General features: G+C 36.3%; 1 protein-coding gene across 1 annotated transcript in view; it reads left to right on the forward strand.

The window, feature by feature from the left end:
- Positions 1–15542, forward strand: part of LOC103127201 (pancreatic alpha-amylase) — a 32668-nt gene that overhangs the window by 4619 nt on the left and 12507 nt on the right. The window contains exon 2 of the mRNA XM_007538091.3: positions 10310–10523. Coding sequence (XP_007538153.2) covers positions 10356–10523 — 168 coding nt within the window. The 5' untranslated portion in view covers positions 10310–10355. The remainder of the gene's footprint in view (positions 1–10309; positions 10524–15542) is intronic.

Consider the following 15542-nt stretch of genomic DNA (forward strand, 5'->3'; position numbering starts at 1 on the left):
CCCTGATCTGAGGGGAAGTGATTTCAACTTCTGTCCATTGAGTATGATGTTGGCTATTGGTTTGCTATATACGGATTCCACTATCTTGAGGAATTTCCCATCTATTCCCATTTTTTGTAGAGTTTTGAGCATGAATGGGTATTGGATTTTGTCAAAGGCTTTCTCTGCATCTATTGAGATAATCATGTGGTTTTTGGCTTTGCTTTTATTGATGTGGTGAATGACATTGGTTGACTTATGGATGTTGAACCATCCTTGCATTCCTGGGATGAATCCCACTTGGTCGTGATGAACAATCTTTTTGATGTGCTGTTGTATCCGGTTGACCAAGATCTTGTTTAATATTTTGGCATCTATGTTCATCAGAGACATTGGTCTGTAGTTTTCCTTTTTTGTTCTGTCTCTATCTTCTTTGGGTATCAGAGTGATGTTGGTTTCATAGAAAGTGGAAGGGAGTGTCCCTGTTTGTTTGATCTCATGGAAAAGCTTTAGGAGTATGGGTATTAAATTTTTCCTGAAAGTTTTGTAGAATTCGTTTGTGAAGCCATCTGGTGCAGGACTTCTGTTGTTGGGGAGATTTTTAATAACAGTTTTGATTTCTTTGTCTGTGATTGGTGCATTTAGGTTTTGTAGTTCTTCTTGGTTCAGTTTTGGAAGGGCATATGCTTCTAGGAATTCTTCCATTTCTTTCAGATTTTCTAGCTTGGTGGCATATAGTTCTTCATAGAAGTCTCTCATGATTTTCTGGATGTCTGTGGTGTCAGTTGTGATATCTCCTCTATCGTTTACAATTCTATTAATTTGAGTCTTCTCCCTTTTTTGTTTAGTGAGTCTGGCTAGGGGTTTTTCAATCTTGTTTAATTTTTCAAAGAACCAACATTTGGCTTCATTGATCTTCTGTATGGTTCTCTTATTTTCGATGTTGTTTATTTCTGCTCTAATTTTAGTGATTTATGTCCTTCTGGTTGTTTTAGGGTTCCTTTCTTCCTCTTCCTCTAAGTCCTTAAGGTGTGCTGTAAGGTTGTTTATTGGGGTTTTTTCTTGTTGTTTAATATGTGATTGTATGGCTATCAGTTTCCCTTTCAGTACTGCTTTAGCTGTGTCCCAAATATTTTGATAGGTTGTGTCTTCATTTTCATTTGTTTCCAGGAACATTTGTATTTCCTGCTTGAGTGTCTCTCTGACCCAGTGGTTCTTAAGCAGTATGTTGTTTAGTTTCCAGATTCTGTGATTTTTAATAATTTTCTGTTTGTTGTTAAATATTAGTTTTACTCCACTGTGGTCTGAGAAGATTCTTGGGATGATTTCAATGCTCTTGAATTTATTGATGCTGTCTTTATGGCCTAACATATGGTCTATCCTTGAGTATGTGTTGTGTGGATTTGAAAAGAATGTGTATTCCAGTTTTTTGGGGTGAAGAGCTCTGAAACTGTCCAAGAGGTCTAGTCTGTCCATCTCTTCATTTAATTCTCTTGTTTCTTTGTTGTTTCTGTGTTTTGTTGATCTCTCTAAGTTTGAGAGTGGGGTGTTAAAGTCTCCCACTGTTATTGTATTACTATTGATGTGTTTTTGAAGTTCTTTGAGAAGGTGTTTGATATATTTAGATGGTCCCTCTTTGGGTGCATAGATGTTAATAATTGTTAAGTCTTCTTGGCTGATTGATCCTTTAATCATTATGTAATGACCTTGCCTATCTTTTATTATTTTATGTAATTTAAAATCTATTGTGTCAGAGATAAGAATGGCTGTTCCTTCCTTTTTTTGTGGTCTATTAGCCTGCAGGATAGTTTTGCATCCTTTTACTTTAAGTCTGTGTTTATCTTGTTGGGTCAAGTGGGATTCTTGCAAGCAGCATATGGTTGAGTTTTGTTTTCTGATCCATCCTCCAACTCTGTGCCTTTTGATGGGTAAGTTTAAGCCATTTACATTTACTGATATTATGGATTTAATGTGTTGTAGTGCCATTGTTCAACAAGTTTTTATTTGATATGTTGCAAGTATTATAGTGATGTTCTTGTATATAAGAGGTCTTTTAGAACCTCTTTCAGGGCCGGTTTGGTGATAGTTGCTTCCTTTAACTGTTGTTTGTCTGAGAAGGTTTTGATCCTCCATCTAGTTTGAATGAAAGTCTAGCAGGATATATTATCCTTGGTTGAAACCCTTTTTCATTCAGGGCTCGATAGATATCTTGCCTTTCTCTTCTGGCCTTTAGAATTTGGGTGGAGAAGTCTGCTGATAGTCTTATAAGTTTCCCCTGTATGTGATTTTTTGTTTTTCTCTTGCAGACTTTAGGATCCTTTCTTTATTCTTACTTCTTTTCATTGTGACTATGATGTGTCTTGTGTCTTCAGGTCTGGGTAGATTCTGTTTGGAACTCTCTGGGCTTCTTGGATCTTAATGTCCTTTCTGTTGTTCAGGTCTGAGAAGTTTTCTTCTATTATTTCCTCTAGAATGTTTGCTTCCCCTTCCTCTCTTTCTTCCTCTGGCAGGACAATTATACAAATGTTACTTCCTTTGAGATCATCCCATATGTCAATGTTGTTGTTTTCAGTGTCTCTCAATCTCTTTTTTAGCTCTTTCACCTCTTTCTTAGTTTTCTCTAGCTCATCTTCTGTCTGGCTAATTCTGTTTTATGCTTCTGCTAGAAGCAGAAGCTTTCCCTTCCCTCAGCTGCTTTCCCTTCCCTCAGCTGCTTTCTTCATTACAGCTATTTCAGCTTTCAGTTCTCTAATTGCCTCAAGGTAGTTAGTATTTTCCTTGAGGGTCTCATCTGTTGTTTCCCTAATACTGCTATTCATTTCCTCCGAAGTTGTTTTCATTTCTGTGATTAATAAGTTTATTATTGCTTGCATACTTTTCTTATCTATGGTTACTTCTGGCTGATTTGTAGTTTCTTCTGGGCTCTTGTCTTCATTCATTGTATTAGAAATTTTATTTGCTCTTGATATACCCATTTTTAATGTGTTTTTATTTTATGTTCTGTTATTCCTCAGTTGCTTTGTTTTATGTACAAGCCACACTATACTAAATACCTTTATGATAAATGCAATCACCACCCTCAGAAATTACAATAGTAACTAAAGCAATGACTGAAGCAGTTTAACCAATACCAGTTAGTCCCACAATGTCTCCAGTTCAAGAAAAAATAGCAACCAAATCTAAATGAAAAAGAGAAAGGGAAAAAGGGATAGCAGGAATAGACAATTATGCCAATCTACTGTCCACTGTAGATTCTAGGGGTAGCAAGAAGGGAAGGGGAAGTAGAGCAGAGACACACAAAAAGTGTCTGCTCTGAGTCAGATTTCTTCCCTGAAATAGTTCACAAATAAGTATCAGTGAATTCAGAAGGCAGAGGGAGGAGGAAGGGAGAAAGGAAGACGGGAAAAAAATAGAGAAAAGAAAAAAGAAGGAAACAGAAAAAAAAGCAGTGAAAGGAAAGTTGTATACATATATATAATTTAATTGGCTTGGAGGTGGGAGAAGAGTGATAGCATATAGAGGAGGTATGAAAAGGGGGACAAGTTTCTCTTACTGTGAGTGATAATTCTTGTCGTCTAGCAATGGAAAGTATACTGAATTAATTTTGGTCACCTGATGAGGGGAAGGGATATGCGTGTATATATAATAGTATTTGTAAAATAGAACAGAGTAAAAAGCCCAAGCAGTGGGTCTACAGCTTGGACAGCTCCCTGTTAGCCTATGTACATTTATTCTAGACAACTGATTGAGAAAGAAAACACAATACACAAGAAAGGTGAAAAAAAAAAACAAACTTTCAAACAGGCTGGGTGAGGCTTGCTTGATTAGCTAATTGTCACTTGAATGGGTCTAAGTCCCTTACTCAGAGAAACAACAGAAATATCCTAGAAATTAGGAATCAGGGTTTAATGGCACCCTGCTGGGCCAGGAATCTTGGTAAAGAAAGGAGCTCCATGGGGAGCCTGCTAGCAGCATCTCCCTACCCCTGGGGTCTGGTTATGGGGAGAGGGGGGCTGAGAGAAATAATCAAGAAATTTCCTTTCTTTTTGCTCTAATTTTTAACCCAAACTGAATTATAATCACCTCCCTGGTTTACCTTTAGGATGCCTCCTTGCTTGTCCTGCTGAAGGCCAGGATTTCAAGGCTTTCTAGCAGTTGATGTTAGAGCCCACGGGTGCTGCTACATTCCAGTTGCCATCTTGGCTCCACCTCCCATTAAAGAAATTTCTATTTACAGGGTCACTTTTGTCATAAGGGTACATTTCCACATTTCCCCAAGATATTGTCATACATACATACGTTACATGTTACTGGTAGCAAGAAACAAAGTATTAACATATCATAACTACTGTGTCTTGATTCTTGATCCCATATACATCATGGTTTTGGTGTGATTCAAGTAGATTTTAAGCCAAATGACTAAATTTGTGACATTCCTTATGTTAGGAGATATGCAAAATTTATACTAGAGACTTTCTCCTATAATTCTATTCAAATCATAGACATTAAATCATATTTTATGTAATATTGATTTAAATATTACACATTTGAGAACATAAAAAGTCAGCAATACTATGGGCAAGTCAACAAAAACTTTCTTTTATGCCATTGAATATGTTTGTTGCTACTTCAAATATAACTGTCTGAAGAATTATTTTTTTTTGTTGTTGTGACAGTACCACATGTCCTATTTCATATTTTTAAAGACTTTCTAAATAATCTTACTTGGCACATTATATAACAACTATAAATTATCACAAAATTATTTTTGAGGGTGGACAACTTAACATTGATATTAATATTAGTAATTGAATACTTTATTTCAGAACCGTTTTTATATAATAGGAGGTAGAGTAACTATTTCAAGCTATCCTTTTTTAAGTTTTGTTATTGTTACCTATATATATGTATGTATGTATATATATATTTGCAAATGCGACGTCACTAGGTATAGATATGCTTAAGTTTCTTTAATATCTATCTGATGGAGTACATCACTTGAGTTTATTTTAGATGGAATGCAAATTAAGTGAGTGGTCTGGGTGGTGGCATACCTGATTGAGCACCATGTTACAATGTTACAATGTGGAAGGACCCAGTTCAAGCACCCAGTCTGAGCAACCAGTCCCCACTAGCAGGGGAAAGCTTGTTAGTGGTGAAGCAGTGTTGCATCCCTCTCTGTTTCTTTCCTTCTCTATTACCTCCTTCCCTCTCAGTTTCTGGCTGTCTCAATCCAATAAATAAATAAATATAATTTAAAAATTAAAAGAAAAGCTATAAAAATGTCGATATTTTGGTAGAATCTTATTAAATGCGCACATATCTCTACCTAAGTTGGGGGCTTAATGAAACACTCTAAATTATACTGCAAGTTACCTCTTACTTTAATTACATCCTAAAATATATTAGAAAAACTTTTGTTATCACCAGAAACAAATGGTCTGCTCAAAGCTTTAATAGGTTAAAAAAAAAAAAAGATAAACGTGGGAAAATTGCAGATGGAAATTATTGCCAGTCCGTTCTTATCATGATCTACTCTGTTGGAGGATATGAAAACAGTTCTAAGACATAGAATGTTACTCTAATTTTCTTCCTACTTTAGATTTTACAACTAGGAAAATGTAGAATAGAAAGCTAGAATGCCTAAATGTTATTAAGGTAGTGGGCTAAGAGGCAACATTAAATTACAACTGCATATATTGAGCTTTCACTGAATTCATGTACTGAGATACTAACTTTATTTTGTTCACTCATGTAATCATCAAAACTACTCTGAGCTGCATATTACTTTTTTTAAATGGCATATTACTGTCCTTATTCCACTTACTAAGCTTAATCACAGGGTTCCCTTAGACTGTTTTTTCTCCTCAACCTCTCTAATTAGCTATCATTTCTTGTAGAAATGAACTCTTATCAAATATACCACATCTCTCCTCTCTGTGTTAATTAATTATCTCTGGATAACAACAATAACCCTATATTTCACAATTCTATGCTTTGAAAGCACTTCTGCTGATTAAGCTTTTACACAACAATTTAAGTACAGTTAGCTAATAGGTCAACTCACAAAGCTGAAATGACCAGGAACAATTAGAACTGTCCTTGTGGTCTTCCATCCTAGTTGTCCTCATAGTACCATGGCCTTAGAGTTTCAAAAGATCAAGACCTATTGTACAAATATGATTCAAGTTTCTATTTGTGTTTTGTTTGCTGACATCCCACTGGACAAAACAAATTATAAACTAATTCTGGGAATCGGCGGTAGCGCAGCAGGTTAAGTGCATGTGGCATGAAGTGCAAGGATCGGCATAAGGATCCTAGTTCTAGTCCCTGGCTCCCCACCTGCAGGGGAGTCGCTCCACAGGTGGTGAAGCAGGTCTGCAGGTGTCTATCTTTCTCTCCCCCCTGTCTTCCCCTCCTCTCTCCATTTCTCTCTGTCCTATCTAACAACGACATCAATAACTATAACAACAATAAAACAACAAAGGCAACAAAAGGGAATAAATAAATAAATAAAATATTAAAAAAATAAACTAATTCTATAGTCTATGTAGGAAAAAAAATCTATGAAAGTGTGATCACTGACAAGTTCCATTTATTGTAACTATCACTGTATTCTAAAATTTCTTTCTTAGGCTATCATCCTACTTTAGATTTTCATCATTAATTGTGTTTACTAATGCAAGTTTCTATTGTACTTTTTTCCAATACTCTTAATTTTTTAAATTATATTTATTTATTGCACAGAAAGTGCCAGAAATTTAGAGGGAAGGGATGAAATAGGGAGAGAAACAGAGACACCTGCTGTACTTTTCACCACTCATGAAATTTTCCCCATGTAATTGGGGACCAGGGGCTTGAACCCAGGTCCTTGAGCATTGTAACATGTGGGCTCAACCAGGTGCACCACCACCTGGCCCCTGCACATTTTTTTCCTTTCTAATTCATATAACATACTCTGACAAATTAAAACATTTGATTTCCTATTTAGGAGCAAACAAACAGGGCTTAGGGAGATAATATAAAGGTTATGGAAATTATTTTAATGACTTAGGTTATAAATTCTATTCCTGGCACTGATGTAAACGAGATAATCAGTGTTTGGTAAAAGAAAATAAATAAATGAAAAGAAAAGCAGGTGAATGAACAAATAAAAAGAGTTCTATTGATAGCTTTGTAGAGCTTTCAGAGTAAAGTCTGCTTTCTTTATCTTGACTTTGAGAAACTCCATGACCTAATTGTCATATGGCTCCCAATACTTAATTTTCTACAAAACTCTATTTCTTGACATTAGCCATTTTCTACATTTCATAATTATTTTTCCACATTTAAATGCAATTATACCTTATCTCTTTCAATCAAAATCAAACTTATTCTTTTAACCAGTTTTAATTCACCCTAACTCCATTAGTCATAAGTAATTTTACATATCAAGGAAACCCTGAAGCACATTATTCACAGCTCTCTTAAGATGTTAATATCTTTTTGATTATTATTCATGTATGACTGTTTTTCTTAACATGACTTGGAAAGTTACTGTTCAATGGAAATATAACAAAACTATATATGACATTTAAATATTAGCAATAATTTTAAAAGAAGTGAAACACACTGGGGGAAGCATTAATACTAAATTTTATTTAGTCTTATATATCATGAGATATTACTTCAACATATAATCAACATAAAATTAACATTTTATATTGTTATTAGCTTTAACTTATCAATATAGAGTGTACTTACAATATATCACTCTTCATAGTAATCATATTTTGGTTATTCAGTAACCAAGTATTGCTTGTCCCTAGCATAGTGGACCCTATAACTCTAGAATTCTATGAGAAACACTGGTAAGATTTAGGGAATGTTGCCTTCTAGTAGAACCTCTTATCAGATTCAGGCTTTATTACTTATCATATGAACCTGGACAGTTTACTCAATATTTTTACCTTAGTTCTTACATGTAAATAAAGTTTTCCCAAGGATTAAAGCAGATTACACAATTTCTGACAATTTCATCAACTTAAAAAAATCAGTGAGGACATAACTGATTATGTCAATGTCTTTCATAACACCTGGGTCTTAGTCTGCATGTTACAATTATTAATCACATAAATCATTAAGCTATTTCCTTTGCATGGTTCTAGTAATATTGTATATAAAAATTACAATTAATACAGTTGGTCCAGAATGATAAACTTGAAGTAATTATATACACAATATATTTAGTATAAGTCAACTGTACTTTAATTATATTGTTTGAGCTAAACACAGTAATACAGAGGCTGTGCCAGAGACTATGAGGATAAGCTTCAAAAAAAGGATCTTGTTTCAACAGCATCTGGATGGGAAAAAAAGAGAAAAAGAGAAAGGAAATCACAGAAAGAAGGAAAGCACAGGGAAAGCCATAGGGGAGTAAAACAACTGTAAACTATGAGAAAGTGTTAGGCTCTGGGGTATTTGAGAAGTAACTAGGTTTACATGAAACTATAAGATTTAGATGAGGTCATTAGACAGAATTAGTGCTTTATAAAGAGAGTCTTGAGCTCTCTTTCTGTTTTCCATTCTAGGAGAAGTAAGATCTTCAAACTTGAAAGGGAACTCTGCTTGATCACTGGACATGTTGACATTCTGATCTTGGGCTTCCAAGCTTGTAGAACTCCAGGAAATAAATAGTTATTTCAGTCACCTAGTATATGATATTCTTGTTAATGCAATTTAAATTGAGCTAGACAAAAAGATATACAGCATTCATGAAGTTATTTGGAGGAAGAACCAAAGAAGAATATTAAGTTGATAGAGGGATAATTATTGATAGAAGCACTCTTGGTAGGGGCCAGGCTGTGGCACACCTGGTGGAGTACACATAATACGAAGCACAAGGATCCGGGTTGTATCCTCCACTCCCCACCTGCAGAGGTCACACCTCACAGGCAGAGAAGCAGGTCTGCAGGTGTCTATCTTCTCTCTCCCACTCCCCACTCAATTTCTCGGTCCTATACAATAAAATAGAAAAAATGGCCTCCAGGAGCAGTGGATTTATACTGCCCTCACTGCACTGAGCCCCAGCAATAACCCTGGAGACAAAAACAAACAAACAAACAAACAAACAAACCACTCTTGGTCACCTTTCTACAAATTTTCCTTGTGTTCTGATCTAATGTGTAGAACTCTTTTTGCCCACACTTAAATTCTAATTTACTCTTTCCTCTAACGTATATATCCTTTTGGTGTCATAGTCCAAGTTACTTCTTTCATGGAACCAATAAATACATTTATCTTTTTAAAAAATCTTTATTTATTGGATAGAGACAGCCAAGAATTGAGAAGGAAGGGGAAGAGAGAGAGGGAGAGGTCAAGAGAGACATCTGCAGCCTTACTTCACCACTTGTGAAGCTTTTTACCTTTAGACGGGGCCTGGGGCTTGAACCCAGGTCCTTGCGCACTGTAATGTGTGCACTTAACCATGTGTGCCACCACCCAGCCTCCAAATGCATTTATCTTATCTTGCTCACTAAAATCTAAAATCTCATTTATTCATGACGACATTTTTCTCTTTTTTAAATTTTTTCATTATATTTATTTATTGGGTAGAGACAGCCAGAAATCGAGAAGGAAGGGGGTGATAGAGAGGCAGATACAGACACCTGCAACACTGCTTCACCACTTGCAAAGCTTTTCCCCTGCATGTGGGGATGTGGCCTAGAACTTGGGAAATTTGAATTCATAAATAGAGTATTTTATTAGATGCAGAGATATTTGACTATAATGAGGGAGGGGAAGTGAAACAACGCTACTGCTGTAGTGATTGCATTTAGCACATTAAACGGAGATGGGGGGAAAACTACTTCCTCATAGGCATTCAACTTACAAATGTTTCTAAAACATATATGTAGAAACATAAATAAGTAAAAAAAACTTAACTAACATTTTGTATTGGGGTTAAAAATTTAATTTAACATATTTTAAATTGATATAAGTGAATAGTTTATTATAATTGTTATGTATTACAAATAGTAATTATTGTAAAATCAGTTGGTCCCAGTAGTTATTTTCCTTATATTATCGAATGACTTCAGAAATAAAACTCTAATCCTAGTTACACAGTGCATGTTTACAGACTCTTTATATATATTTGTGCATGACATGTCAGATGTTTTGGAGGTTAATATTCCCTCAGTATGAAAACAGTAAATATTTTCATGGGAGATTTTATAAGTGTTCTTCACCTGTTTACATATTGACAGTCCTTTTAGATATAAATAAGTGGGCTGTGTTTTAATCATTTAGTCACGTTAATATTTAATTTTACTAAATATGTTTCTTACAGGAATATAAATAGTTGCTGGAAAAAACACAGACAACTTCACGGCAGAATGAAGTTCCTCTTGTTGCTTTCACTTATTGGGTTCTGTTGGGCTCAGTATGACCCACATACCAAGTATGGACGGACATCTATTGTCCATCTGTTTGAGTGGCGCTGGGTAGATATTGCACTTGAATGTGAACGATACCTAGCTCCCAAAGGATTTGGAGGGGTTCAGGTAGGTAATATCTAATGGTATAAATTTCAGAAACTGGCTTTATGATCTGTTTCTGCAAAGCCAGTACAATATGGTATCAATACTTCACAAATAGGTATTCTCATTACAAATCTTTTTTTGGGGAAAAAAAACAACAGCACTGTTAGATAATTTACGTTTTGTTTCTGATAGATTTTTCCTTCAGTGGAACCTTTTCAATGTGTTGTTAATATTTTTAGGCAGTTTCAAAGAAAGTTTAACTGCATATAAAGACTCGAAAATAACTGTATTCATTAAAATTTGTATTAATGATTAAATAGTGATTTACAAAATTATAAGATAATGGTATAATTCTTTTTTTAAAAATATTTTATTTATTTATTCATGAGAAAGATAGGAAGAGAGAGAAAGAACCAGATATCACTCTGGTACATATGCTGCCAGAGATTGAACTCAGGACCTCATGCTTGAGAGCCCAATGCTTTATCCACTGCACCACCTCCCGGACCAAGATAATGGTATAATTCTACACCGTTCTCACCACCAGAATTCTGTGTACCTAGCTCCTCCAGTACACACTGCTATAGTTCTCCCAAGGTCACAGATATGGGTTGATTATATATCTTTATTTATTTATTTTTTTTGCCCTATTTATTCATTTCTATGGTCCTGCCTTCACTTCCTTTCTAAGTCACACCTATACCTCTTACTACTTTTGAATGCACTTCCTTTTTCCTCTTCCCTCTCAGATAATTGAAACAGTGTTTGACTTTCTCTGGTGTTTTCCAGATTCCCTTCCCTTTCAGTGACTGTACAAAAACAAAGATTCCTGGTGACAAACATTTCAGGTCTCAGTAGAATTTGGATTCAGAGTCCTTTCTTTGGTCATCTTCCCCTAATATTTACCCCCTGTGGGAGTATGGGCCAAAAGTCTATTGGGGCTGCAAAAGAAAGGAGTTCTGGCTTCTGTATTTCCTTCTCTGCACTGGGCACTTGATTCATATCCCCATTCTGTTTCTATCTTTTCCTTGTAGGTCTGGGGTCTGGGGAGGTGAGGTTCTAGGACACATTGGCATCTGCCTACGGAGGTCAGGATGGCACTGCAACTTGTTGCCTGAAAACCAGTAAGATACAAAGCACAACAGAATTTTTTATTTTTTTTATTTTTTTTTATTTTTTATTTTTTATTTAAGAAAGGATTAATTAACAAAACCATAGGGTAGGAGGGGTACAACTCCATACAATTCCCACCGCCCAATCTCCATATCCCACCCCCTCCCCCGATAGCTTTCCCATTCTCTGTCCCTCTGGGAGCATGGACCCAGGGTCATTGTGGGATGCAGAAGGTAGAAGGTCTGGCTTCTGTAATTGCTTCCTCGCTGAACATGGGCGTTGACTGGTCGGTCCATACTCCCAGTCTGCCTCTCTCTTTCCCTAGTAGGATGGGTCTCTGGGGAAGCTGAGTTCCAGGACACATTGGTGGTGTCTTCAATCCAGGGAAGTCTGGCCGGCATCCTGATGACACCTGGAACCTGGTGACTGAAAAGAGAGTTAACATACAAAGCCAAACAAATTGTTGTGCAATCATGGACCCAAAGCTTGGAAAAGTGGAAAGGTAGTATTAGGGAGGTACTCACTGCAAACTCTAGTATACTTCTGCTTTCTTACTTTGGTGCCATACTCCAAACTCAGTCAATTTCTGCTTTGCGTTTCTACTTCTTTTTTTTTTTTTTTTTTTACATGCATAACATTCCCCAGATTCCCATTTAGCAATACAAACCCCACTATTTAATTCATCATTTTTCATGGACCTGTATTCTCCCCACCCACCCACCCACCCACCCCAGAGTCTTTTACTTTGGTGTAATACTCCAATTCCATTTCAGGTTCGACTTGTGTTTTCTTTTCTAATCTTGTTTTTCAACTTCGGCCTGAGAGTGAGATCATCCCATATTCATCCTTCTGTTTCTGACTTATTTCACTCAACATGATTTTTTCAAGGTCCATCCAAGATCGGCTGAAAACGGTGAAGTCACCATTTTTTACAGCTGAGTAGTATTCCATTGTGTATATATACCACAACTTGCTCAGCCACTCATCTGTTGTTGGACACCTGGGTTGCTTCCAGGTTTTGGCTATTACAAATTGTGCTGCCAAGAACATATGTGTACACAGATCTTTTTGGATGGATGTGTTGGGTTCCTTAGGATATATCCCCAGGAGGGGAATTGCAGGGTCATAGGGTAGGTCCATTTCTAGCCTTCTGAGAGTTCTCCAGACTGTTCTCCACAGAGGTTGGACCAATTGACATTCCCACCAGCAGTGCAGGAGGGTTCCTTTGACCCCACATCCTCTCCAGCATTTGCTGCTGTTACCTTTTCTGATGTGTGACATTCTCACAGGAGTGAAGTGATATCTCATTGTTGTCTTGATTTGCATTTCTCTGACAATCAGAGACTTGGAGCATTTTTTCATGTGTTTCTCGGCTTTTTGGATCTCTTCTGTGGTGAATATTCTGTCCAATTCCTCCCCCCATTTTTGGATGGGGTTATTTGTTGTCTTGTTGTTGAGTCTGGTAAGCTCCTTATATATGTTGGTTATTAAACTCTTATCTGATGTATGGCATGTAAAGATCTTCTCCCATTCTGTGAGGGGTCTCTTGATTTGGGTAGTGGTTTCTTTTGCTGTGAAGAAGCTTTTTAATTTGATGTAGTCCCATAGGTTTATACTTGCCTTAGTCTTCCTTGTAATTGGATTCGTTTCATTGAAAATGTCTTTAAAATTTATGTGGAAAAAAGTTCTTCCAATATTTTCCTCTAAGTATCTGATAGTTCCTGGTCTAACATCCAAGTCCTTGATCCACTTGGAATTTACTTTTGTATTTGGTGAAATACAGTGATTCAGCTTCATTCTTCTGCATGTTTCAATCCATTGTTTCCAACACCATTTGTTGAAGAGACTCTGCTTTCCCCATGTAATAGTCTGGGCCCCTTTGTCAAAGATTAGATGTCCATAGGTGTGGGGCCTCATTTCTGGGCTCTCAGTTCTATTCCACTGGTCAGTGTGTCTGTTCATGTTCCAGTACCAAGCAGTTTTGATGACAATGGCCCTATAATACAGTTTGAGATCTGGCAGTGTGATGCCTCCGGTTCTGTTCTTTTTTCTCAAGATTGTTTTGGCAATTCTAGGTCTTTTCTGGTTCCAGATAAACATTTGTAGCATTTGTTCTATTCTCCTAAAAAATGTGCTTGGGATCTTGATGGGGATAGAATTAAATTTGTAGATGGCTCTGGGTAATATATTCATTTTGATGATGTTAATTCTTCCAACCCATGAGCATGGAATATCTTTCCACTTCTTTGTGTCTTTTTCAATTTCTTTGAGTAGTGACTCATAATTTTCAGTATACAAGTCTTTCACTTCTTTGGTTAGGTTTATTCCTAGATATTTTATTGTTTTTGTTGCTATAGAAAAAGGAACTGATTTCTGGATTTCAATTTCTTCTAACTTAGTGTTTGCATAGAGGAATGCCACTGACTTTTGAATGTTAATTTTATAGCCTGACACAGTACTGTATTGCCTGATGATTTCCAAAAGCTTCTTGCTAGATTCCTTAGGTTTTTCCATGTATACTATCATGTCATCTGCAAATAAGGAGAGTTTGACTTCTTCTCTTCCAATCTGTATTCCTTTAATTCCTTGCTCCTGCCTGATTGCTATGGCAAGAACTTCCAACACTATGTTGAATAGTAATGGTGATAGTGGGCAGCCCTGTCTAGTACCTGATCTGAGGGGAAATGCTTCCAGTTTTTCACCATTGAGTATGATGTTGGCTGTAGGTTTGCTATATATAGACTCCACTATCTTCAGGAATTTTCCATCTATTCCTATTTTTTGTAGTGTTTTGATCATAAAGGGATGTTGTATTTTGTCAAAGGCTTTCTCTGCATCTATTGATATGACCATGTGGTTTTTGGTCTTGCTTTTGTTGATGTGGTGGATCACATTGATTGATTTACGTATATTAAACCAACCTTGCATGCCTGGGATAAACCCCACTTGGTCATGATGAACAATCTTTTTGATATACTGCTGTATCCGGTTGGCTAGAATTTTGTTCAATATTTTCGCATCTATGTTCATCAGAGATATTGGTCTGTAGTTTTCTTTTTTGGTTGTGTCCCTGTCTGCTTTTGGTATCAGGGTGATGTTGGCTTCATAGAAGCTTGCAGGGAGTATTCCAGTGTCTTCAATCTTCTGGAAGACTTTTAAAAGTAGAGGTATTAGTTCTTCTTTGAAAGTTTTGTAGAATTCATTTGTAAAACCATCTGGTCCAGGACTTTTATTTTTGGGAAGATTTTTGATAACTGTTTCAATTTCATTAGCTGTGATGGGCCTGTTCATGTTGTCCACTTCCTCTTTACTTAGTTTTGGAAGTTGGTAGGTATCTAGGAAATCATTAATTTCTTCCAGGTTCTCTAACTTGGTGGCATATAGTTGTTCATAGAAGCCTCGCATGATATGTTGAATTTCTGCAGTGTCTGTTGTGATATCTCCTCTTTCATTTACTATCCGATTTATTTGGGTCTTCTCCCTTTTTTGTTTTGTGAGTCTGGCTAAAGGTTTGTCAATTTTGTTTACTCTTTCGAAGAACCAACATTTACTTTCATTGATCTTTTGTATGGTTTTCCTATTCTCAATGTTATTTATTTCTGCCCTAACTTTAGTAATTTCTGTCCTTCTGGTTGCTTTAGGGTTCCTTTGTTGTTCTTCTTCTAGGTCTTTAAGATGTGCAATCAGGCTGTTTATTTGTGCCTTTTCTTGTTTCCTAATGTGTGCTTGTATAGCTATGAACTTCCCTCTTAGGACTGCTTTAGCTGTGTCCCAAATATTTTGATAGCTTGTGTCTTCATTTTCATTGAACTCTCGAAACATTTTGATTTCTTCCTGGATTTCCTCTTTGACCCAGAAGTTGTTAAGAAGTGTACTGTTGAGCTTCCACATTTTGGCACTGTTACTAATCTTTTGTTGATTGTTAAG

This window comes from Erinaceus europaeus, chromosome 11, assembly GCF_950295315.1.
Source record: "Erinaceus europaeus chromosome 11, mEriEur2.1, whole genome shotgun sequence".
In the NCBI taxonomy this organism is placed as follows: domain Eukaryota; kingdom Metazoa; phylum Chordata; class Mammalia; order Eulipotyphla; family Erinaceidae; genus Erinaceus; species Erinaceus europaeus.